Source organism: Phocoena phocoena, chromosome 20 (assembly GCF_963924675.1).
Source record: "Phocoena phocoena chromosome 20, mPhoPho1.1, whole genome shotgun sequence".
In the NCBI taxonomy this organism is placed as follows: Eukaryota; Metazoa; Chordata; class Mammalia; order Artiodactyla; family Phocoenidae; genus Phocoena; species Phocoena phocoena.
The window spans coordinates 16,721,276-16,746,719 of NC_089238.1; the positions used below are offsets into that span (position 1 = coordinate 16,721,276).

General features: G+C 43.4%; 1 protein-coding gene across 1 annotated transcript in view; it reads right to left on the minus strand.

Annotated features, from left to right (window-relative positions):
- The window catches only part of GARRE1 (granule associated Rac and RHOG effector 1), a 47,724-nt gene that overhangs the window by 18,346 nt on the left and 3,934 nt on the right, over positions 1–25,444 (minus strand). The window contains exons 2-6 of the mRNA XM_065899237.1: positions 8,746–8,955; positions 5,331–5,471; positions 5,019–5,114; positions 4,733–4,894; positions 2,148–2,306 (exon numbers count right to left, since the gene is read on the minus strand). Of these exons, the coding sequence (XP_065755309.1) occupies positions 2,148–2,306; positions 4,733–4,894; positions 5,019–5,114; positions 5,331–5,471; positions 8,746–8,955 (768 nt within the window). The remainder of the gene's footprint in view (positions 1–2,147; positions 2,307–4,732; positions 4,895–5,018; positions 5,115–5,330; positions 5,472–8,745; positions 8,956–25,444) is intronic.

Genomic DNA, 25,444 nt, shown 5'->3' on the forward strand with positions numbered 1-25,444 from the left:
TTGTCTCATTCCTAAGTATTTTTTCACTTTATGCACTTGAAAGAAGTAAAAATGTCATTAAAAATAAAACCAATGCTTTAGAAAAGCCCATCTGTAATGACTGAATCCAAGCCAGAAGTCGATGAAGCTTTTTGTAAAGACCATTTTATCCTCAACCATCAATAAAAACAAAATTACTTCAGGAAAATGAAGAACCAACCCTTTTCTCAATGATTTCCTCTTATTTGGAGGAGAGTTTTTATTTTTCATATTTTTTGGTCACGCCGTGCAGCTTGCGGGGCCTCAGTTCCCCGACTAGGGACTGAATCCAGGCCACAGCAGTGAAAGCATGGAGTCCTAACCACTAGACAACCAGGGAACTCCCTGGAGGAGTCTTTAATACTACACAGATGATACAGTATGCTTTGTAATTTAAAGCGTCTGACAAAGTGATGAATATATTTTCAAATAACTAAAAGAATTTTAAGAAAATAGTCATAAAACCAAATCTGTAACAGTTCAGAAAAGGCAAAGCCATGCAGAGTTGCTTATTAGGATTCCAAATTCAGCCTCTAATGGAGTTGATTTCCATGGCTGTAAAGAGAGTTCTCACAGCTGGTCTGCAATGTCCTTTGGAAAAGACTTCCTGTCCAAGTAATAGCCATTGTTGCAACAGGCAGGTGTTTCCTCTCTCCTCCCATCCCCAGAACAATAATCTAAAGGTTCTTTATCAGTCACAAACAACGGTGCCCTGGGATCAAGGCGGAGGGAATTAGGAAGAAGTTTTTGCTCTCTGAATAACATGGGACTTTTTTTTAAACGATGTTTTCTCCAAATAGCCTTTTGGGGACTTCCCTGGTGGCCCAGTGGTTAAGACTCTGTGCTCCCAATGCAGGGGGCCTGGGTTCAATCTCTGGTCAGGGAACTAGGATCCCACATGCATGCTGCAACTAAGAGTCTGAATGTCTCAACTAAGGATCCCGCATGTGGCAACTAAGACCTGGCACAGCCAAATAAATAAATATTTTAAAAACTAAGCTAAAATCTTAAAAACAAAAACAAAAACAAAAGCCTTTGGGTCCTCCTGCCTTATTTTACACACTCCTTTCTGGAGAGCTTATCGCCATGGTTCTCCTAGTTTCAGCTAAAATGATCTTTGGGAACCTCCATACTTCAGCAGGGGGTCTCCAGTTTACTCTTTTTCTTAGGGGTTCCTATACTAAGGAACAGATCTTAAGTGAAACGTAACTCACCACTGTGGACAGGCCCCCCACCTGGCCCTCTACAAGGCAGTACCACCCTGAGCTGGGCCACCTGAGCACACACTCACACCAAACAAAAGCACTGCATCCTCCCAACAGCTTCTTTTATGAATAAAGTAGGAATTAGAGTAAGAAACAGTTCTTTAATTTTCTAAATCTCTAATTAGCTTCCTTTAATCTCTGAAATGCTGTAACTCTTCAAAAAGCAGTCATTTAATTCTAGAAAGTGGGATAAGAACATAAGGTATACGGGTCAAAGGTACCTAACAAAAACCTAGATGTTGATTTCCTGACCCCACCCAACTTTGGCAAAAGTTATTCTTCTCACCAGAGGTGAAAAGACCAAACTTACCTGAGTTGATGTTGTTATTTTATTGCATAAACAGAGAACTGGGATACAAAGTGACTGCATGGGGGCACTACTTATACCACTGGAGGAGGTGATACTTGAGCTGACATCAGGAAAATGAGAATGAGTGAGTCACATGAAGATCTGAGAGGAGTATTCTCAGGAAGAAGGAGCATCAGGGGCAAAGGCCTGAGACAGGAAGAAGCTTCATGTGCTTGAGCAACAGAAAGACACCCACTGTGGCTCCAGAGTAATCAGGCCAGGTGAAGGGTCCTATCAAATCGTTACTAATGTAATGGTTTCCTTAAAATCAGGAAAGCCTGAGACATCATTTTGCAACTAGGTACCCTGCTAATACTATTATCAATCTATTAAAGAAGAAAAAAGACTTTTTAATGCTGTTCTTCCTTTACCTTTTCTATCTGGTCTAAAACCTGCAGCAAGCAAAGTGCTTTTTAAATTCTCCAATGTTTCGCACATGTGCCCACACCACATCCTCACATGCCTGAAACGTCCTTCTCTATCCTCTCCCCCATCCATCACATGTGCTCACTCACCAGTCCAGCTTGGCCAAACAGCAGCTGCACGGCGGTCTTGCAGGCACCCCGCCACGTGGATGGGCACACCTGGTTCAGGACTTCAGTCACAGGAAAATCGTCCCTGGGTGTGATTCCATTATAGCAGCCTGCCTCCTTGATCAGCTGTAACATTGTATGCTACAGATTGATAAAAAGAGAGTTCGCACCTCAAAATAAAGCCATACCAGGTTCTAAGACTTGTAGAAATGCATTTACAGGTACACAATAGTCCTCAAGAAAAGAGCATTTTACCTACTCCGATATCATGTCATTTTAATTTCTTAAGTAATTATCGTTAATTACCTTCAAAGATTTTTCTCAACCCTGTAGCGTGACTGGCTAGATATGAATACATGTGCGTTAATACACATATGTGATTTCTATTCTAGCACAAAATATAGCATTATTTAGCAATGTGCTAATGCAAACTGGTTGAGGAATTTTGAAATTCTGAATAAGGAAACAAAATCATCTAGCAAAAGTAAATACCAATGAAAACCTCATCTCTATTTTGGATGAACAAGTGGTCAGGTATGCAGACTCTGGAAACAGACTGTATAAGCTCCAATTCCAGCCTACAACTTTCTAGCTGTGTGGCCTTGGACCTCAGTTCCTCTATCTGTCAAATGGGGAAAAGGGCAGTACCCACTTCATGGGTGAGCATTAACCAGACAATGCATGGGAAGCATTTGACACAATGCCTGGCACACATGATGCTCTGCAAATAGTCCTAATTACTTCAGTATTAGGACAATATTTCTCCTCTTATTTAATTTATGAAAGTCCACTGAAACATTAATCATAAACAGCATTTTATAGTGTACTTTCAAAACCCTGTATTTTATACATTTTAAACAAAATTATGAATAAAACTAACTTGGCAAATGTCTCATTAAAAAAGTCACCCTAGGGGCTTCCCTGGTGGTGCAGTGGTTGAGGGTCCGTCTGCCGATGCAGGGGACACGGGTTCGTGCCCCGGTCTGGGAAGATCCCACGTGCCGCGGCGCGGCTTGGCCCGTGAGCCATGGCCGCTGAGCCTGCGCATCCGGAGCCTGTGCTCCGCAACGGGAGAGGCCTCAACAGAGAGAGGCCCGCGTACCACAAAAAAAAAAAAAGTCACCCTAGGAGCTTCTGATTTGGTGAACACATGGAGGTGCTGGGACAGCAGTGACTGGAGAGAACATGGAACCTCCAAGCCCCTTCCCCGTCTGGCTGTTCCGGAGTTACGTCCTCTCATAATAAACTGGTGATCCGGAACGCTCCCAACAAGTTGGGATTCACAGCATCAATGTACTCAGATCAAGATACTGTAAGGAGAGTATGCTGAGGCAGACATAGCACATTATTGAAGAAGTTCAGTTATGGCCGTATAACTATAAAATGGTCACAGCCACTGCCTTAAATGCCAAAGTTTCCTTGGACCCTCTCCACACACTTCCTGGATCCCCCGGCCTCTCTTCTGGCTCCAGCGACCATCTGCCTCTGAGGACCCTGGCCCTGATCCCCCTTCGGGGCTCCAGACCCATACATCCAATTGCCTGCTGAACAGCTCCACTTGGACATTTCAAAAGCAACCTTAAAATCACGTCCAAAAATATATTTTATGACGACTATCCCCGAGCCTCAATAAACAGCACCAAAGCAGCTGTCCAAGCCAGAAACCTGGGCCTCATCTCCTTTCCCCTCCCTCTCACAGCCAGTTAATCACTGAGTCCTGCTTATTGTAACCTCTAGACTGCTCGTGAACGCTTCCACTCGCCTCCCATTATCACTTGATGGGGCCATGGCCAAAACCCTTCAGTGCTGCTCCCCTCCCAGCCACAGTCCATCCTGAAGTCAGGGGGATCTTTCCGAAATGCAAACCTCATTACACGACCTGTCTTGGCGGGATGCCAGCCACCTGGGGATGGAGCCCAGCCCTCACACTGAGGGTTTTCTGGCCTCTCTGGGCTGCTTTTCCAGCCCTGGCTCCTACCATGTCTCCCCTTGTTCTAGACGGTGGCCCTCAGGTCTGACTACATATTAGAATCCCCTGGACAACTTTTACAAAATACCAGAGCCCAAGCCTTACTTCAGGACAATTAAATCTGAGTCTCATTAGTGACTGTCCTGGATGGCCAGGGGGGCCCCAGCTACAGCTCTAAGGAAGATCTTCAGCTCTTGGGATGGGCTCTCACTTCCTGGCCATCTCACAGCCTCAGCCCCACCCCCATACTTATTATTCAGGTCATTCTCTGCTTAAAGTCCTCTTCTCAAGAGTCACATCTCTTAATCCTCCAGGTGAGGCCCCCTCGTTCTGTGTTCCTATCACAACCTAGTGGGCTGTCAAATCTCCTAGCCTGGCACCAATGGATGCTCAATAAAGACCTACCAAATGGAGAAAAAAACAACAACAAAAGTCACCCCAGTCTGCTTTTAGACACCAGTTTACTGAGGAAGGTCAATGCCTCCCGTCTTCACTTAAGTTTTGCTTTTTAGTCTTGATTCTTTACAAGCCCTCAGGTTTCCTTAAGAACTCTGTTTTCAAGTTCACACCCGGTTGTTGGAACGCCAAGGAAAGCTACCGTCTTAAGTTTCAGATTGTCGGCGGCCGACTCGTTGAAGGAGACACCCTTCAGGAAGTTCGATCCTATCTGCACGGGGACGGTGGGAAGCTCACACTGCATGGGCTGCGGCGGGGTCTGCCTCCGCCCTGTCTGCTGTGCTTCTGCCTCGCTGCAGCAGCCCTGGAAAAGGGTTGGATAGGAGAAGAGAGGTGACCCACAGCTCACCTCTCAAGACATTTGCCTCATGTGGATGGCATGAATGCCACACCACAGCTCCCAGGAGCTACCAGAAAGAAAAGTGTACCTGCAAACTCGCTTCAATTGCCTTTGGATTCAGGTGGAAACCGGCTTTCATTGCATATTCACAGTGACCTAAGCTTTCCAGAGCTATTTTATATGCCTGCAAAGAAATTGTTTTCAAGAATGAAGATTACATAGCAGATTATAAACTGACTAGGTTCAATGAAAACAGAAATTTTAAATTTCTATAGTTATTAAAAGACATGAGGCGAACTACCATCTTATTACTCTTTCCAACTGGTTCAGCATCATGACTTTAACTCCCTCCCTTGTTTTCATCCCTTAGATATTAATGTGCCAGTTCTGAAAAACGTACTTGCAGAGCACTGTCAATCTTTATGTTCAGTTCTTTTAGCTGGTGCTCAGGAATTGCTGCACTTTGAGAACAGAAGAGCTGTTGAACTTCAATTCCTGCCAGGCGGCCATCACAGCCTCTTTCTCTTAGTCTAGATGTTGCCTGCAACAGAAATGGTGACTGGTAGGTAAAAGAGGATTTTACAGATACTAGCAAAATTAAAAAACCAGAAAACAACTATAGTAAAGCTAGAAACTATCTAAGAATTAGATATAAACCAGACATTCCGGATCGTCTGTATTACGAAGTGAGCAAGCAGCCAGAAGTTCTGAAAGACTGAATCAAGCATTGAAGAGAAAGCAAACCTGACAATAGAACTGCCTTATTTAAGAAACCCCTGGGAATTCCCTGGCGGTCCAGTGGTTAGGACTCCGCACTCTCACTGCTGAGGGCCTGGATTCAATCCCTGGTCAGGGAACTAAGATCCCACAAACCATGCGGTATGACCAAAAAAAAGAAACCCTGGAAAAAAGACTTACCTACCTGTTATTCATTTTATATCTACATTACATATAAATTACATACACATTAAAAACATTCACATTTTAAATTTCCCTGCTTTAAAAAGACAGATACCCTAGTATATTGGCCCTTGGAGTTTCCAGAATTAAACAATATATATATGGTTGGGTGGTCCTATACACCAAAGTAAAAAACCTCACCAATAGGAAAAGAATAGGAAAAAAACATACACTGCAACATTAAAGGAAAAACAGAACTTTTGAAATCTGCACAGAAAAATGAAATAATTATTGTTTAGTCACTAAATATGTTTATGAAGAGTACATAAGAAAAACAAGAAGAAATTAATCTGTGTCTTGTGATGAAATGTTATCTATACATATGGGTCAGGACTAGAGAATACAGAAAAATATATATTTGATTTACTAGATGGAAGGAAGGATTCAGGATGAACTGTCTTTCAATTTTTCAATGTCTGTTTTTATTGCAATAACATTTGTGCAACAAATAACGTTTTTTAACAGTTAATTTTTGTTCTTCTAGGCCAAGGTAGGAGTTGTCATATTTACCAAAATTGTAGGACTAAAGGAAGTTAACTAGCAGCTATAATGCCATACATTTCCAAAGCTCCACAAATTCTGTATGAATACCAACCATTCCCTGAACCCTAACAGTCACACAGTTTAAAACCACTTGACTCTCTTTCTAGAACTCTTCCATTTAGTCAAATATGTAGCCCACAAGGTCTTATGTTAGGTGTCTCTGGATAGACAGTGGAGCACAAAACCTGGTCCCTACCATCTTGGAGCTGACAGCTTCATGGGTCGAAAAGGCAAACAAATAAAACATTTAAAAAATATAAAATGGAGAAAAACATCCCAAGGGAAATAGAAAACTGTAACAGGGAGCGCCCAAGAAACTGAGAAATCACCATTTAGGCTGAGTTTAAGGCAGAGGAGGCAGTAAACAGAAGTGTGGGGTGGGGGTAGGACAGGCAGAGATGTCAGCAAAGGAACTAGAACCCAGTGAGCAGGGGAGAGTGGCCACAGATGAGGCTGGTGAGGAGGCAGGGGCCAGACTATGTGGGACTAGGCAGGTCATGGGGATGGGTACACACTTTACCTTAAGGAAATGGAGAGACATGAAGGACGGCAAGACAGAAAGGGGAGAAGCAAGTCCAGCCACTGAAGCTGTCAGGGGAGAGTAATGATTCCCTGAACTACGTTAGTGATAGTGGACACAGAAAGAAAGGGACAGATTTGCAGTCATATTTTGGATGTAGGATATGCAGGGCTTTCTTATGGATTGGATGTAGATGTGACAGAAAAGCTGGAGGATAAATCTCAGGTTTCTTGCACAAAGGACCCAGTGTGGGATGGTACTACATGCTAGCACATGGAAGATTTGAGGAGGAACAGTGTGTGCAGAAAGGCTAAGGGCTGAGCCACCTGAAGACCTGAGGAGGGCAGCAGCTGAATATAGGGGCCTGAGCCCACGGGGGATGTGAACCGGGCACACACATTTGTGTGCTTGTGGCCCCAGCCCACAAGCAGTTTTTAAAGTTCCAAGACTAGACGGAGACCCTCTAGCGGAGAGGGCATGTAGAACTGAGCCTTGAGAAACTCATATTCATAAGTTATGTTGAAGAGAAGCTGGCAAAGTGGATGGAGAGGCTAGCCCAAGAGCTAAGAGGGTACCTAAGAAGACCTGGTTCTCCACAAGGAGAGAGGATTTCCAGGGCTCATGTCGCTGTGAGCTGCTGAATGGAGTCATCGGGATCCTTGGATTTCTGCCAATTATTTTTGGCAACATGGAAGGCACCAATGACCTTGACAAGACAAGGTATGTTCTTGTGTAGGTGTGGAAGCCAGATTTTAGTGAACTGAATGACACCATTTATATAAAGTTTCATATTGTGCAAAACAATATATTTATGGATACATACATATAAAATAAAAATATAAAAATATGCATAGGAATCACAAACTCCAAAATCAAAAGAGGTTATCTCTAGAGAGAAAGGAATATGAATAAGATAGTGGAGAAGTACAAAGGGAATTCAAGTGCATTTGTAATAATATTTTCCTGTTAAAAATAAAAGGTATGAGGGCTTCCCTGGTGGCACAGTGGTTAAGAATCCGCCTGCCAATGCAGGGGACACAGGTTCGAGCCCTGGTCCAGGAAGATCCCACATGCTGCGGAGCAACTAAGCCCATGCGCCAGAACTACTGCGCCTGCGCTCTAGAGCCCGCGAGCCACAACTACCGAAGCCCACAAGCCACAATTACTGAAGCCCGCGCGCCTAGAGCCCGTGCTCCGCAACAAGAGAAGCCCCCGCACCGCAAGGAAGAGTAGAGCCAGCTCGCCGCTACTGGAGAAAGCCCACGCGCCGCAACTAGAGAAAGCCCACGCGCAGCAACGAAGACCCAATGCAGCCAAAAATAATAAATAAAATAAATAAATTTATTAAAAAAAAAAAAATGCCAACAAGAAATGTGTCATCGCCTGCTACATCCCCACCTAGCTACCTGGCTGACCACTTACCCTCCATATACCCTACAGCTTCTTCTCCCTGGTCCCTCTTCCTAGAAGCTTTGTTGCACTTCTTGTTGGAGGCCAGGCCCTTCCCCTGGGCTCCTGCACACCTCCATCACGGCCCCTCAAACCTGTTTTTGAAAGACTTTTCTCCTAGGAGGCTGTGAGTGGAGGCTACTACCTCAGTGCCTGCACATGCCTGGCATGAAGTGGGCATTTACAAAGATATTCACTGTTAAATGAATGAACAAGCTAATGACAGCAGGTGAAAACTCACACTTCTACATAAAATGGCTCTTTTAAGAACCAACAGGTAAAGGCCCTCTGGAGCCTCTGCTATCTGAACAAAGGGCATCAATCTCCCCAAAGTCAGGGTTACCTCAGCAGCCCCCCGCCAGGACCGCACAGCATCCTCCAGTTCTGGTGTGTGGCCCATGCCAGATAAGCTGCTGCCACTGCTGCTGTTCTTTTTTTCTGGCACAACAACCTCGGCAAAGCAAGAGTGAGCCACTGGCTGGACCTTCTGTAACGCCTGGGTCAAAAACTGGAAATGGACCTGCACCACTGTCAAGAAGCATCGCCCCAACACCTGTGAAAAGAAGAGAGCCAAGGATTTTAAGGCTGTGGGTTGCTACTGCATGACCGCAATCAATTCTCAACTATCAATTTGAGTAGAGGTAACAATTAACTGGAAATGTGAAATCATATGAAGTTAAAAAGTCACCATGCTTTAGAAGGATCAGCCTTTGTTCTCACGTTTGGACCTGGGTGGCCTGAAACCTAGAAATCAAGATGTTTGAACCAAGGTTCGAATGGGCCTTCCCCTTCCCATCTAGCCTCCCTCCACTCCTGTTCTCCACTCCCCTCATCTGGACTCTGGCTCACACCAACCCTGGCTGTCTCTGAGCTCCTGCTGAACCAGAGCAACCCACAATTCCAATTCTGTCCACACAGTATTCAGAGGGCAGAGTAAAAGCCAGGTGATTAAAAATCCAAAAGGTCAGTTTGACTGTAAGAAGACATTCCACTGGAAATGGAATCCAAAGATACAGGTTATTTTGGTAACAGTGTTATTAACATAGTTATTACATAGTTATTAACATAGCTGTATGTCATATTTCCATTCTTACAAAACAAAGCTCACAGATCTGTCTTCTAGGAGCCAACAAAACATACTGGTAAGTCCATTTGTCAGAACAGTAGAAACCCACTCACCTGATACGTATTAGTAGTTGGTTGGTTGATGCAGTAGTCCATTAAAGTAGAAAATTCATTTTAAAAACTACCATATACATGCTATGTTAATATATACTATTAATATGTAATTATAATATATGTACTAAAAATATACTACATACCATAAACATTTTAAGATACAAATATGCCTTTATCTGCCAACCTCTGGCATTGGCTAAAGCTGTTCTCTGACATTGTCGTTCCCCGTTTGCTTTCTTGTGTTAACTCCAGCTACAAGGTGTTCTCTATGATTTCCTACTTCATTTTCTTTAAAAGACAGCAAGAATTTGCTGCTTGCAAAGCAACCTGAGCAGACACTTTCCAGATTATTGACATGTCCCCCTAATCTTTTACAGTTGTTTTAGCCATACCAAATTCAACAACAACAAAACCTTTTTGTAACTCCTTTATCATGTTCCATAACATTCAAAACTTTTTTTTTTTTTTTTGTGGTACGCGGGCCTCTCACTGTTGTGGCCTCTCCCGTTGCGGAGCACAGCCTCTGGACGCGCAGGCTTAGCAGCCATGGCTCACGGGCCCAGCCGCTCCGCGGCATGTGGGATCTTCCTGGACCGGGGCATGAACCCGTGTCCCCTGCATCGGCAGGTGGACTCTCAACCACTGCGCCACCAGGGAAGCCCCTCAAAACATTTTTAATGGAAGGTATTTCATATTTCATTGGCCTATACAGTGGATTACTTACTAACAAAAAATTACTTATTTTATTGAGTTTGTAATCCAACTGGAGCATAGCTGAGAGGGCCCACTAGCTGCCAGCTCTTAGGGTGCTGCCTTGGGGAGGTGGTGAAGGTTTCCACTGCCTTTTACAAGGAACTAAAATCCAACCCCACTGCCCATACTTTGGCCCAGTCCTGTCCCTTGGAGAAGCCAAAAATAAGACTCAACCTTGGACCTATCACCTCCCAGCACACATTTCAGATGCTGCCCTTTTCCACCCCCACTGGGCAGAGCTCTTCTTCCTGGAGAAAGAGTCAGGCAAGCTCCCAGTGGTGACACTTACTCCCTCTTGAATTATTTTCCCCTGTGGAAATCACCAGGACAAAACTAAAGCAAACACACAAAACTCACACCAAAGCACCCTCCTTCTATAGGGAACCATCAGAAATACAGGCTGAATTCCCACTCAAACAAACCTCCTGGATCTCCACTCACATCTCCCTCAAAGCTCCTCCCCATCAAAGATGGGGCAGAGTGAGCCACACAGAATAAGCAGACCTAGCAACCTAGGGACTTGTGCCACAAACAGAAAAAAGAGTATTTAATTAGCACTGTACATAATATCAGCCAGCCTGAATGAAACACTCAGCATGTATTTCACCTATGCTAAAGATTTCACACTGATTATCTCATTTAATCCTAGGAACAACCATATGAGGTCATTTCCATTTCACAAACAATAAGACTAAGGCACAGAAAGGTTATGAAACTTTGTCAAGGGGACACAACTGGATGTGGCAGAGGGGTCACTTGACTCAAGTGTCTATGCCCTTAGCCACTGTGCTCCCCTGCCTTCAACAGGCTCTACACACCTGGAGACAGCTGTGGGCTGGCAGCACTGAGACCAGACACAAGACAGCAGCTCAACCTTAATTGGCTTAGGCCAGAATGATATGGTGTCCTGATGCTCCACACAGAGCAAACCCAGGAGGAGGAGCGGAGCTGGGTCCTCAGGCACACAAACTCTCCCTCCTCCTCCTTCCTTAGCCTCTTGGCAGGCTGTGGCTGAGGGAGCAGGAGGGAGAAGTGGAGATGCCATGTGCCATTTGCTCTAGGCTCATGTTCTTCCAGCTTCTGACATACAACTGAGTCATTCATTCTTTCAACAGATGTGTAATTTGTGAATGCCTGATATGTACAAAGCACAAAAAACCAGAAGTTACTACAAGAAAGCAAACAAGTCACTGTCCTTGTGAGGGTTACCTTCTAATGGTGGGGAACAGTTAAGTAGATATGCAAAGTCAGGGGCTACTGGAGAATGAACAATAAGGAGTGAGGTGGGAAGGAAAAGGCTCTCTGAGGAAAAGACCAAGGGAACATATGGAGTAACCCCTCTCCCTTCGAAAGGAAAATTCTGAGAAAGGCCTCTGAAGGCCTGATGCAGTGTCCTGGGCCCAGAACAGGACATTCTCTGATAATGCTGGTCGATGCTAGGCTGGGGGTTGGGGAGGGTCCTCTTGTTGTTAGGGGTAGAATGCTGGAAGGAGGATGCTTCTGTTGCAGGAGTAAATGGGGGGAGAGATGGTGGACAGTTTTAAAAGGCAGACATTCAGAATATTGTCTCCACCACTTATTACATGCTTGACCTTGGATGAGTCATTCAATCTACATTTCTTCCGTGTATAGAAGAAATGATGTGAACAAGAGCTCAGCATTTCCCTCCCCCACCCATGAGGTATGTAGCACACATTTGGGTTGTGACAAAATATTTGTGTTTTAAACAATTCATTAAAAGCCAATCAAACCAATGGTTACACCCTGGACCTTGGAAAAGTTTTTTTATTTATTTTTTGGCTGTGCCATGCGCGGCATACATGATCTTAGTTCCCCAACTAGGGATCGAACCCGTGCCCCCTGCAGTGGATGCATGGAGTCTTAACCACTGGACCAACAGGGAAGTCCCTGGAAAAGCTATATAAAAAATATCTATTCTACAAGTTTACCTAAACTAACAGGTGTATAAACACCACCTTTTCCAGATAGAGGACAAAGCTCAATCTCCAGCCTGCCTCTGCCCCCCTTTTCTCTACAATATCTCCTGTCTTAGCCCAGCTTCCCTCCTGTAACAGACTCCATCCTCTCCATCACAGGGATGAGCCAGTCCTTGGGGTCTTCCTGAGAAACCTGGAAAGAAATAGAGACTCTAAAGTTATGAATTTGGAAGCATGTGACCCAAGGGCTGAGGACAGCTACTTTCTCTTTCACAGGGAGAACGTTTCCTGGACTGCAGGATCCAGTGAAGCTGCAGAACAGATGTGGCAAGCTAGTGGACAAATGAGTGGAGTGGTCAAAGAGAGAGACATTTTAAATGTCAGTGAGTTTAAACTGTCAGTGGAGCTATAGAGTTCCACGTCTATCAACCTGGAACTTCCAGCTATTATTTACTGAGTGCTTAACCCATACCAAGCACTTGACGTGCAGTGAAGTGACTCGGGGGGGTGATAGCAATTGATCCATTTTATAGATGACAACACCGAGGCTTAGAGAAAGAAAGAAACTTGCTCCAGTGTCAAGCAGGTAATAAGTGGTGCAGTACAGATCTGATGTCAAGTCTGTCTGACTCCAAAAACTGTGTTCTAACCATCAGGCTATGCTATCTTCATATGACAAGATCCAGGATGTAGTCACGACAGTGACTAAGGATACCAAGAAGGGGAGAGGAACCCTGTGCAGGAACCCTGATGTCTCCCATACAGTGTCAGGCCCTAGTGTCAGCTCAGTTCCCTGGGCTGGAAACGGAGACTGAGAGGCATGGCTCAGTCTTCTCTAACTGTGGGAAAGGTACTGCGACAAGAGTAAAAAGTGGGGTAGCCTGTGGCACTTCAGTGTGGTATGAGTCTCAAAGCTCATGATCTGCACAGCAGACTGCTAAGACTGGCTGCAAACAGCAATGATAAACTGGGAGAGGACACACAGGGCTTGGGAAAAGAAGCAGCTTCTCTTACCTCTAGAGGAATCGCAAACCCCAAAACATCTGTTCAGGCCTTCAGCACATCAGTCCCATTCAATAATTATGAAGAAAGCAATCAGATTTAATCTTACCCTTGACGTTTGCATTAGTAAAAAAAAATATCCATTCATCCCAAGGCATCCCAAGTTGATGGAATCTGGGGCAATAAGAGGCTGTTATCAGACTTGCATTAAGAGAAACATTTTGGTGTGACTTAAATTCCTCATAAAGGCCCAATTTCTGAATATAGACAATAAGCGACCTTGCCACTTCTGCCTCCAAATATCCATGGAGCATTCTGGATTACTATAAACAGCCATTGAGGATCTACTGAAATGAAACCTTGTTTTCTGGGAATCCCTGATGGCAGAGGAAAAGGGTACTCGTTCACTTTCTCATTGCCCTATAAACGTACCACGTGTGCTGCTAAGGGGGTTATGTTCATGAATATAACCAGGAAACCTTTTCTTTTTGGTGATTTTTATATTTTATTAATTAAAACCAACTTTAGTTTAAGGTCATCCTATTTTGAAGCCTAAAAGACCACTCTTTCTACACCAGCATAGTCAACTCTACCTTCCTAGAATATTTTCACAATTTTTTTTTCACAATTTTAGTTACTCCTCTTCTAGGGCCAGGGCCTGACTTAGCCCCTACTATATCTGCACGTGCTGAAATCACGAAGTGCCCAACTCCACCCCACCTGCCACACACCTTGTGATTTTCATATCAATATACACAATGTCTAAGTTCATTTTTTGCTCAATCTCACTGAACAATTCGTCTTTCTCACATCCCTGCAGAGTGAAGAACAAGTAAAAGTGTCACATATACCACATACTGTCAAACATTTCCAGGGGTTCTAGCATTTACTTCTGATCAGTTTAAAAGTCAAGAATGAATGAAATGAAGTTGATCCGGACTGGCTGCTTTTACTAGAAATTCCAAACTCATTCAGTCATTTCTCTCTCTTCAAAACTTACTTGTACCTTAAACATTACCGTTGGTTCCACGTGTTCCCAGTCTTTTATTCTTATGATAATTCCAGAGTTATTACATAATGACCTAACTAACAGACCAGAATGTGATACAAAGACCTAAATGTGCCTCCAGAGAAATACAGAATGCAGTAGACCATGCCTGGACTATGGAAAGTACCTTATGGAGATTAAATTATGGCATAAAAATGTAAAAAACAAGCTTACTGAAACTAACATGTACAGTCTGACCTAAAAACTGATGAACAGTGAGCGCTTAAATATTAAAAAAAAAAAAAAAAGCAAGTAACAAAACAATAATCTCTTTGCAGTCAGTATTAACCTAGAGCACAAAGAAGCTGCCATGCTATGTACAGAAGAAAGAACTAGTGAGGAGAGAAAGCTAACACATCCCCAAGGGTAGATGAGCCATCACCAAATGTTAATCATTCAGACAAGATTACATTCTGCCCCTGGACATGCTGCTTTAATGCTGGTAAAAATATCAACAGACACAGTTTCTGAACTCCTACTTCATGGGCCAAACACTGTGGTGCACAAAACCTTTTACACCAGTAATACATATTCATTGCAAATAAATTACGGGGAAAAGATCAGCTAAATAAAGAAATAAACAGTATCAAATATTACTAAATAGACATAACCACTGATTACATGTTTCTGATACAGCCTACATTTGCACCTATAGATTTTTTTTGTAAAACTAGATCATGTTGTATGTTATTTTATAGCCTGCTTTCCAAAATAAAATATATCAAAAATTTATTACATGCAACACACATAGGAAGTTATTTATTTATTTATTTATTTATTTATTTATTTATTTATTTATTTATTTATCACTGCACTGCTCAGCTTGCAAGATCTTAGTTCCCCGTACAGGGATCTAAACCTGTGCCCCTTCAGTGGAAGCACAGAGTCCTAACAACTGGACTGCCAGGGAATTCCCAGGAAGTTGTATATTTCAGCTACATTGCTATCAATCTTAGTAACTAACAGGATAATTATAAACTATCATCCAGGACATGAAAAAGTGAAAGGCCAGTGAGGGGAACTAAGTCTATGGTAGACACAAGAGGAATGGTTGTTATTGTTCAATAGGTACAGAGTTTCAGTTTGGGAAGATAAAAAAGTTCTGTAGATGGCTAGTGGTTGATGGTTGCAAAAAATAAGAATGTACTTAATGCCACTGAACTGTACACTTAAAAATAGTTAAGGTAAAAAAAAAATAAATAGTTAAGGTGGCAAAATTTATGTTATGTATAATTTACCACACACACAAAAAAGTACAAGTGCTTCTAGTCACCCCCTCTGCTACCATTCTATTCCAAGCTACAATCATCTCTTGCTTGGATTACTATAACACCCTCTTAACTGACCTTCCTGCTTCCTTTCAATTAGGATTAGTTTTATCTACACATAACAACGAAGACAACAACAAATGCAGTGTTTTAAATAAGAGCAACGTTTACTTCTTTCTAAGGTAAAAATAAATCTAGGGTTAGGCAGTCCAGAGCTGGGATGGAGGCTCCTGGGTATCACAAGGAGCCCAGTTCCCATCTTTCTGCTCTTCATCCTCACACAAGGCTTACATACTGGAACTACCTCATAGTTCTAAATGGTTAAATGACCTTCAGCCATTCTGCCTGCATTCTAGATAGTAAAAAATGGGGGTGGGGGTGGGGAAGAAGGTAGCAGCCTTTTTCCCTCTAAGGAAACTTCCCAGCAGTCTCATCCAAGACCTCTAGTTACATCTTCATGAACCAAAACTTAATTCAAGTGACCACTCCTAGCTGTAAGGGAAGCTGGGAAGTATAGTCCCTTTTCCATGCATAATATTCCTGAAAAAACAAAAACAAACAAACAAAAAACCCTCCAGAGTTTTTGTTGTTTTTGTTTTCTGGCTGCGCCATGGCAGCTTGTGCGATCTTAGTTCCTCGACCAGGGACTGAACCCAGGGCCCCGGCAGTGAAAGCACCGAGTCCTAACCACTGGACAGCCAGGGAATTCCCCAGAGTTTTGTTATTAAGGAAGAAGGTGACACTAGATGTTGGGAGGCAACTAGCAGTGTCCTCTCTCCCCTAGAGGCTACTTTCCACACAAGAAGTCTTATAAAACAAAACTCAGATTATTTCACTCCCCTGCTCAAAGTCTTCCAATGGCTTTCCATTACAATCAGAAGAAAATCCAAACTCCTCATCTGTCCTACAATACCTTACATGATCTGGCCCCTGACTAGTCTCTGAACTTATTATTTCCTATCCCACCTCTCTCTACTCTTGCCACACCGACCTTCTTGCTATTCCTCAAAAACTGTGAGCACAGCTCCGGTCTCAAGTTTTTGCACCAGCCAGTTCCCACTACCTCAGGGTTTCTCAACATCATGACTACTGACATTGGGGGCCAGAGAATTCTCTGCTGTGGAGGGCTGTCCTTTGCAGCGTAGGATGTTGTTAGCAGCATCCCTGCTCTCTACTCACTAGATTCCAGCAGCACTGGTTGGGAGATGCAGCCACGACAACCCCTCAGATCATACTGTTTTGAATAAAATGTCAAATCCTTACTGGTAAACAAACAGACAAAAAATTAAAGTTAAAAAACAGTAGAGAAATCTCTTCCTCCTAGGGTGACTTTTGAGCTGCAAAAGAGCTGCAACAGAGCTCAAACGTGGCAGTCGACAGGAACTTTTGAGTATCCAGGCATCTGTTTTGCTGCAGGACTAAAACATAACCTGAAGGGCTACAAGGAAGAGATACATCAAGACTCTACCTTCTCCAAATCAATTTGAAGTAAAAATCAGAAATCTAAGAGCTTTGTGCTCCTGCAAACTTCTGCCTTTCATGATCTGGGGTCTGAGTCTGGTCACCTAATGTTCTATACTTCATGCAGAAACACCATCTGGCCATGGGTGTTTATGTGCGGGGTAGGGGAGATGGGACATTGGTCAGAGGCAGAAAGAGAAACTGAGATCCTAAAAGATGACAAAAATTGTCCCCTAAATACATAGTCACGGAATTTCTGATTCCCTAACATCCAAGTCCAGTATCTTTTACTCCAGCGTACCTCCTCCTTCAAACCACTGCGGGTCCTCTGGTGTAACACTCGAGTTCTTCTAAATGAGTAAGATTCCTCTCACTCTAGCCCTAGCATGAAAAAAAAAAATGCCATTTTTCTGACAATCAAAGATACTTCCAGACATTGCCAAGTGCCCTCTGAGGGAGAGCCCACCCTGACCCCATTTGCAAATGAACCACTACCCTACCTGGAGCATCCTTCCCCCTGGAATTGTACAACTATCGCTCTGACAGGCATTGCTCAAATGTCCCATCCTCAGAGAGGCCTTTCTTCTACCTCTCTTTCTTCATCATTCTTTTATTTCTCTTCATAGCACCTCTCACTACCTGACATTATGTTTGTATGTGCCATTTATTTTTTCTCTGTTTCCCTACCTAGGAGTTGAGTTGGATGTGGATAGGGTCTTTGTTTTGCTCTCTGTTGCATTCTCATTGCCTGGCACACAGTAGACAATCCTTCTACACATATTTGTTGAAAGAAGAAAAGAAAGCAGTTGCTACTCTCCACATGAAAGCACCAAACTAGGCCAAGAGCAGCATGGTGACTGCAGAGCTGAGGGCAGGACATCATGATGCCAGCATTTATGCGCAAATGACAACTCATTCTCCACCCCCCCCCAAACACTTCCTGATTTCTTTCCCTGGACAGCTCTTCTGCAGCCTGCCCACAGACACCAGCTGCAACCTTGAGCTTACTTTGAGGGTGATATCACCAACAGGTATGGGGGAGATCACGACTCTTCTGGAGAGAGAAAGTCCATAAACCACGCAAGGCTTTCCTGCAAGTGACACACTCATCCATTGAATGAAGAATCAGGTATAACATTTGTTATGCCTTGGAACTGTATGCTTATTCTGTCAAAGCGAGAACCAATATAATAATTAACGGGTATGCTGTTGAGGCAATAAAGGGTATATATAATGGAGTAAAAAGATGTATTTTCTGGATATGTTTGCATATGCATGTCTGCTGCTATCTGCACAGATACATAAAACAATTAATAGTGGTTCTGTCTGGAACTGGGATGGAGTTGGAAGAGAGAAGCATTACCTTTGGAGAAGGGACTTATGCCATTCAGAAGTGTTTGAATTTTTTACCTAAGCATTCATCAAACATAAGAAAAACTAATTTGTTAAAATTAATAATCAACAGTAATACATCCAAAGTGTTCCCATTAAAATGGGGACCAAAACAAAGATGCTCATTCTTTTTTTTTTTGCGGTACGCGGGCCTCTTACTGTTGTGGCCTCTCCCGTTACGGAGCACAGGCTCCGGACGCGCAGGCTCAGCAGCCATGGCTCACGGGCCCAGCCGCCCCGCGGCATGTGGGATCTTCCCGGACCGGGGCACGAACCTGTGTCCCCTGAATCGGCAGGCGGACTCCCAACCACTGCGCCACCAGGGAAGCCCAAGATGCTCATTCTTAACACTGATTGTTTTATACATTAAAATCTATGATCAGGGAGTTCCCTGGTGGCCTAGTGGTTAGGATTCTGATCTTTCACTGCCATGGCCCAGGTTCAATCCCTGGTTGGGGAAGGTCCTGCAAGGTGCAGCCAAAAAATTTTTTAAAAATTAAAATTAAAAATAAAACCTATGGTCAACACAATAAGATATATAACTACTGGAAGGGAGGAGATACATGTAGATGACATGACCACATATACAAAAATAAACCACTGAAACATTAGAATTATTGAATCCAGTCGCATAGCAGGAGACAAGACAAAAATATAAAAATCAGTGGTGCGTCTATGTTATAGAAAAAACTTTTAAATATAATTTCATTCATGATAGCAACTAAAATAAAGATTACGTAAGAATGGTAAGAATATACATAGCCACTAGAAAGGAAATTATGCAACTTTACTAAGAGACATAACAAAAGGCCTCATAGAAGACATAATAAACTGCTAAGATCCTAAAAACAATTTAACAGGTGTATCCAGGATCATAAATATGTTCCCCATCACATCCTTTGACACGCACCAGCTGGCATCTGCAGTGTGGCCTCCCCAACATCTAGTCCCGTGGCTTTGGAAGCAGCCCTCAGGGAACCACTCCCCCTGCACTCTCAGTCTGGTGGTACCCCAGCCCCAGGAGTGGGCACGCAAGTCAGGCCTGACCAGTCGGTGCGTTAGTTTAACCTTTCTGGCCACAAGATCCAAGGACAGGCAAGTGACCCAAGCCAAGCCAACCAGACTCAGTTCTAGAACTTTTGTCAGAACCTGGGGGAAAGCAGAGGTGCTCTTTCTGCTGAGCTGTTGGCAACTCTGGCATGGACACAGTCTGAGTCTGTTCAGCACTGTGTGAGCCCCTGGATCCAGCCATGCCCAAAGAGCTAACTTTCTTCGGTTTCATGGAGTCAATACATTGTTTTGTTGAGAGGCAGTACAGCCAAGAACTGGTACTCCATTATAGAGTCAGACTGCCTCGGTCTAAAGTCTGGATCTGCCATGAGGCTTCTTGATAAGCTGTTTAACCTCTCCACACCTGTTTCTTCGTCAATAAAATGGGAATATGAATAGTACCTAACTTACAAGGTTATTAACAGAATTCAGTGAGTTAATGTGTACACTCTCAGAAGAGCGCATAGCATAAGTACTATGTAACTACCAGCTTCTTTTTGCTTTTATTGCTGTCTAAGCTGTTTTGAGTTTGGTTTCTGTCACTTGTAGCCATTGTATTTTTTTAAAAAATACATAACAAATCATATCAGTCAAAATCCCCCTTTAGGACTTCCCTGGTAGCGCAGTGGTTAAGAATCCGCCTGCCAATGCAGGGGACACGGGTTTGAGCCATGGTCTGGGAAGACCCCACAGGCCGTGAAGCAACTAAGCCTATCTGCCACAACTACGAAGCCTGCGCTCTAGAGCCTGCGTGCCACAACTACTGAGCCCACACACCGCAACTACTGAAGCCCGCGCATCTAGAGCCCGTGCTCCACAACAACAGAAGCCACTGCAATGACAAGCCCGCGCACCACAACCAAGAGTAGCCCCCGCTCGCCGTAAGTAGAGGAAGCCCACGTGCAGCAACAAAGACTCAATGCAGACAAAAATAAATTTAAAAAAGATCCCCCCGAAAAAAATCCTATCTCACTCACTCCGTATAAAATTTAAACTCTTACCAGGGCCTACCAGGTTCTCTCACAGGTTAGGCAGGTGGTTCTAGTGTGGGGGCTAGGTCCCCTCACGGTGAGCTGGGTGGGGGGGACACTGAGCCCACAGGCAAGGCTTTAGGCTATTTTCCATCTGCGTCACAGCACTGCTCACACCTATGGTCACAATCTACTTATCAGTCTTGCCCACCAGGCCTAGAGCACTTTTTCTTTTTTTTTAAATTAATTTTTATTGGAGTATAGTTGATTTACAATGTTGTGTTAGTTTCTGCTGTACAGCAAAGTGAATCAGTTATACATATACACATATCTGCTCTTTTTTAGATTCTATTCCCATATAGGTCATTACAGAGTACTGAGTAGATAGAGTTCCCTGAACTATATAGAAGGTTCTTTTTTTTTTTCATTTGTTTTATTATTTTTGGCTGTGTTGGGTCTTTGTTGCTGCGCACAGGCTTTCTCTAGTTGCAGCGAGCGGGTGCTACTCTTTGTTGTGGTGCGTGGGCTTCTCATTGCTGTGGCTTCTCTTGTCGTGGAGCACGGGCTCTAGGCACGCGGGCTTCAGTAGTTGTGGCATGTGGGCTCAGTAGTCGTGGCTCATGGGGTCTAGAGCACAGGCTCAGTAGTTGGGGCGCACGGGCTTAGCTGCTCTGCGGCATGTGGGATCTTCCCAGACCAGGGCTCAAACCTGTGTCCCCTGCATTGGCAGGTGGATTCTTAACCACTGTGCCACCAGGGAAGTCCTCTTTTTCTAATTAATTATTTTTTATACAGCAGGTTCTTATTATCTATTTTATACATATTAGTGTATATATGTCAATCCCAATCTCCCAGTTCATCCCCCCACCATCCCCCCACCCCCACCCCCTGCTTTCCCCCTCTGGTGTCCATGTTTGTTTTCTACATCTGTCTCTATTTCCGCCTTGCAAACCGGTTCATCTGTACCATTTTTCTAGGTTCCACATACATGCGTTAATATACGATATTTGTTTTTCTCTTTCTGACTTACTTTACTCTGTATGACAGACTCTAGGTCATCCACGTCTCTGCAAATGCTTTTGATGGTCCTCACTCATCTTTGCCAGCTTGCAGCCTGCTCATCTGTATTTTACCTTGGAGGGTGGGTGGTAGCAGCTAGGTGAAGAAGAAAGCAGGCCAGGTGACTGGGGCCTCCTCCAGGAGCTAGTGGGGCCTCAGAAGGGATTGGGAGTGAGCAAGGACTCACAGCGGTTCCTTTACTTTCCCATGTCTGGACACCTCGGCATTAGCTAGGTCAGAAAGGCAAGTCTCTTGGAGGGATGGACACTGCAAACAAATCCCTTGGCACAAAGACTGCACTGGCCTGGAACAGTGGAGAGGTAAAGGACACAACCCCTGTATATGTTGGGCCCAGAAAGATCTCAGGCAAATGTCATCTTTACAGACACTCAGATTCCTGATCTGTAAAGATGAGGAGGCTGCCAAAACAGGCTATTATCCAATTCTGTGAAATCTCAGAAGCTGACTAGTAACCATAAAAATTTAGAATAGGAAGTAGTTCAGGAAGGGTAGTCCTATGTTAAATTACATTCCATGAACTGTTTTATTTCTGTTTCATTCTAATTTGCCCATCAAACCTCATTTTTCCTTACATTCACTCAAGACTTTTTAGTAACTATGAAATGTTAAATCACATTCTCCTAAAAGAAAGCAACATTGCCATTTCAGTCACCAAAATTACAAGGACAGCATTCTTTCCCTGGCTCCTACCTGCTGCTGGAGTCCTGCCTTCAGAGGTTTCTTTTCTCTATTCTCATTTTCTTCCTTGATTCACTTTTATTTTCATTTTTCTGAAAAGCACCTGCCTTTCTTCTCATCACTATACCTTACTCAATGACACTCTCTGTGATATTGTGATTTATAACAAATATATATTTTGGTCTTCTTCCAAGGTTCCTGGCACACAGCTCCTAAAAACCCTTGGAATTTTCTAAGTGATAAGAGAGAGAAAGTATCTTTTATTCATGACAAGCCTCTTTCAACCATACCTGAGTTTATGTCACTTTTGGAAAGCCCCTAAGGATGCGGGCTGGTTGCCAGGGGAACCAAGTTTGAAACTTTCAGACCAACCCCTCTGGAGAGGGGAAGAGGCTGGAGACAGAATCTACCACCAATGGCCAAAGATTTAATCAACCACACCTGTTTAATGAAGGCTCGGAAAAAACCCAAAGGACGGGGTTCAGAGAGCTTCTGGGTTAAAGAACAGGTGGAGGTGCTGGGAGGGTGGCACGCCTGGAGAGGGCATGGAAGCCCACACCACTTCCCACATACCTTGCTTTATGTATATCTTTCATCTGGCTGTTGCTGAGTTACATCCTTTTATAATCTAGTAAGTAGAATGTTTTTCTGAGTTCTGTGAGCTGCTCTAATAAAGTAATCAAACCTGTGGGGTGGTCATGGGGACCTCTGATTTGTAGCCAGTTGGTAAGAAACATAGGTAACACCCTGGACTTGTAACTGCTGTCTAAGGGGGCAGGGTTGGGGGGCAGTCTAGTGGGACTGAGCCCTTAACTGTGTAATCCGATGCTAACTCCAGGTAAAAAATGTCAGAACTGATGCAGAATTGCTTGGTATGGGAAAAACCCCCACCAACAAACTTATGACCACAGCGCCAGAGGTGCAGTATTTTGTGAGTAGACAGAAAACAGAGGAGTTTTCCTAAATACTTCCCTTTCTGTTAGAAGACCACTTCACATGCATAAAACACTTATGAAATGGAATCATTTATTGTGTGTTCCTGATACATTACTTCTATCATGTGGTCGAAAGTTTCTCTCTCCCTTTTTTTAAACTTGGAAAATGTCCAAATATACACAAAAACAGAATATAACAACCCCCTGTGAACCCATCAAAAAACTTCAGTAACTATCAACATTTTGCCATGTTTTTTCATCCTTTTCCCCTACTCCACCTTTTTCTGCTGGAATGTTTTGAAGCAAATCCCAATCGACCAGGACCCAGTACATGTTCAAAGTTCCCAATTTATCATTTTTTAAATTAATTTTTATTGGAGTATAGTTGCTTTATAATGTTATGTTAGTTTCTACTATACAGCAAAGTGAATCAGCTATACAACTCTTGGGAACCCTGTACCAACACTGAGGGCTCGAGGTGAAACTGGAGCCCCAGAGCTGCCACGGGGTGAAGAAAGCAAGGGGAGAAGTGTCATCACTTCATCTTGTTGCCCTCCCTTTACCTTCCCGTCAGAGGATGACCTCTTTACCTGTCTGACCTCACCCCTAGTGTCTTTGTTTTGCTGTTTCAGCCACAATAGGCCCTCACTGCTCTTCAAACACTCAAGTTTGCTCCTGCCTCAGGAACTTTGCACTAGCTGTCCCCTCTGCCTGGAATCCTCTTTTCCTGGTTATTATTGGGGCCTACTCCTTCATCTCCTTCAGTTCTTTACTCACATATCATGTTCTCAGTGATGCCTTTTCTAACTATCTTATCTAAGATCACAGCCCTCATCTATCTACATGAAGGGAGGCATTTCTGTCTTGCTCACCGCTGTATCCTCTGTGCCTGGAACAGTCCCTGGCACAAAGTGTGCAATAAATATCTGTGGAATAAACGCATGAACCACAAGTCAATTTGATTCTTTTATTTACATTTGCACTGAAAAGTAATTTTATTTAAGACACGTGATAGATGTTTATAAAAAGAAGTTGACATCTTTGACTTTCTAATAAATAGAAAACCAAATTATGGGGTTGTCTATACTTCTTTAATATGAACTACATGTTTTACTTGCAAATGATCCTTAGTTAGGATACCAGATTTCTAGGACAAATAAAATTGAAGTAGATAAAATCAAAGAGAACTCATAGCCACTCAATTCATGTAGCCCGGCATTTTACAGGAACATTAGAAGTAACACACCAGCGGAGAAGCCCCTAGACTTGAAAAGAAAAGATAGAAACAGCAGGTTCCATATGGTCTACCTCTAAAAAATGTTGTGGGGTGTCAAAGCTTTGTATAATGAACAAATTCAATATGGGAAACCATATTTTTCCTGAGTTCACATTTTGGCTGGACCGGCAGTTCAAGACTTACATAAAGGAATCCCCCATGAAGCACCTGATTAAGATCATATTTCTCATTTTAGACAACATCCCAGTTCATATATACAATGTAAACTATACATTTTCTATAAATCCAAAGCGGGGAAAATCCTACCTAAACTATCAATTGGCTTGCTCAAAGATACCAAGCTACAGCAAGTGGACTCCAAGACATTCCCCACTCCACTTCCTTCCCTATGTACCCCCATTCTAGGTGCAAGGGAAATAGAGCAGTGACTATTAGAAGAGGTCTCCTAGGGCTTTTATGCTGGAAACGTTCTGGCAGTTTCTACATCAGGCAAGGTAATACTGCTGCCACCTTACAACACCAAAAGAGAAAGTAACACAGAAGAGAAAGGGAGGTGCTCACCTCAAGAACCAGGAAAGAAATGAGTAGAGCAAATGTTCTAGGAGTGGCAACTTTTTCCACCTAAAAGGGTTCCAGTGAGACTTATCTGCTGTATATTTCTCTCTTTTGTTGGCTCTGTACATAATTGTGTTCTGTACTGCAGAGAAGGACTAATAACACTTTTCAAGCCATGTTGGAAGCAATAATAAGTGATGATGATGACAACTAGCTGGGTACAGTGTTTCACACACGCTAATCGCTTCTGATCGTCACAAGAGCTCTGGAAGGTGGGTGGTAATTCCATTTTATAGATGGACAGACTGAGGCTTAGAGATGTTAGAAGATTTGCTCAAGGCCATACAGACAATAAGAAGCAGAGTTGGGGCTTTGCTGGTGGTCCAGTGGTAAAGAATCTGCCTTCCAATGCAGGGGACACGGGTTCGATCCCTGCTTGGGGAACTAAGATCCCACATGCTGCGGGGCAACTAAGCCTGTGTGTCACAACTACTGA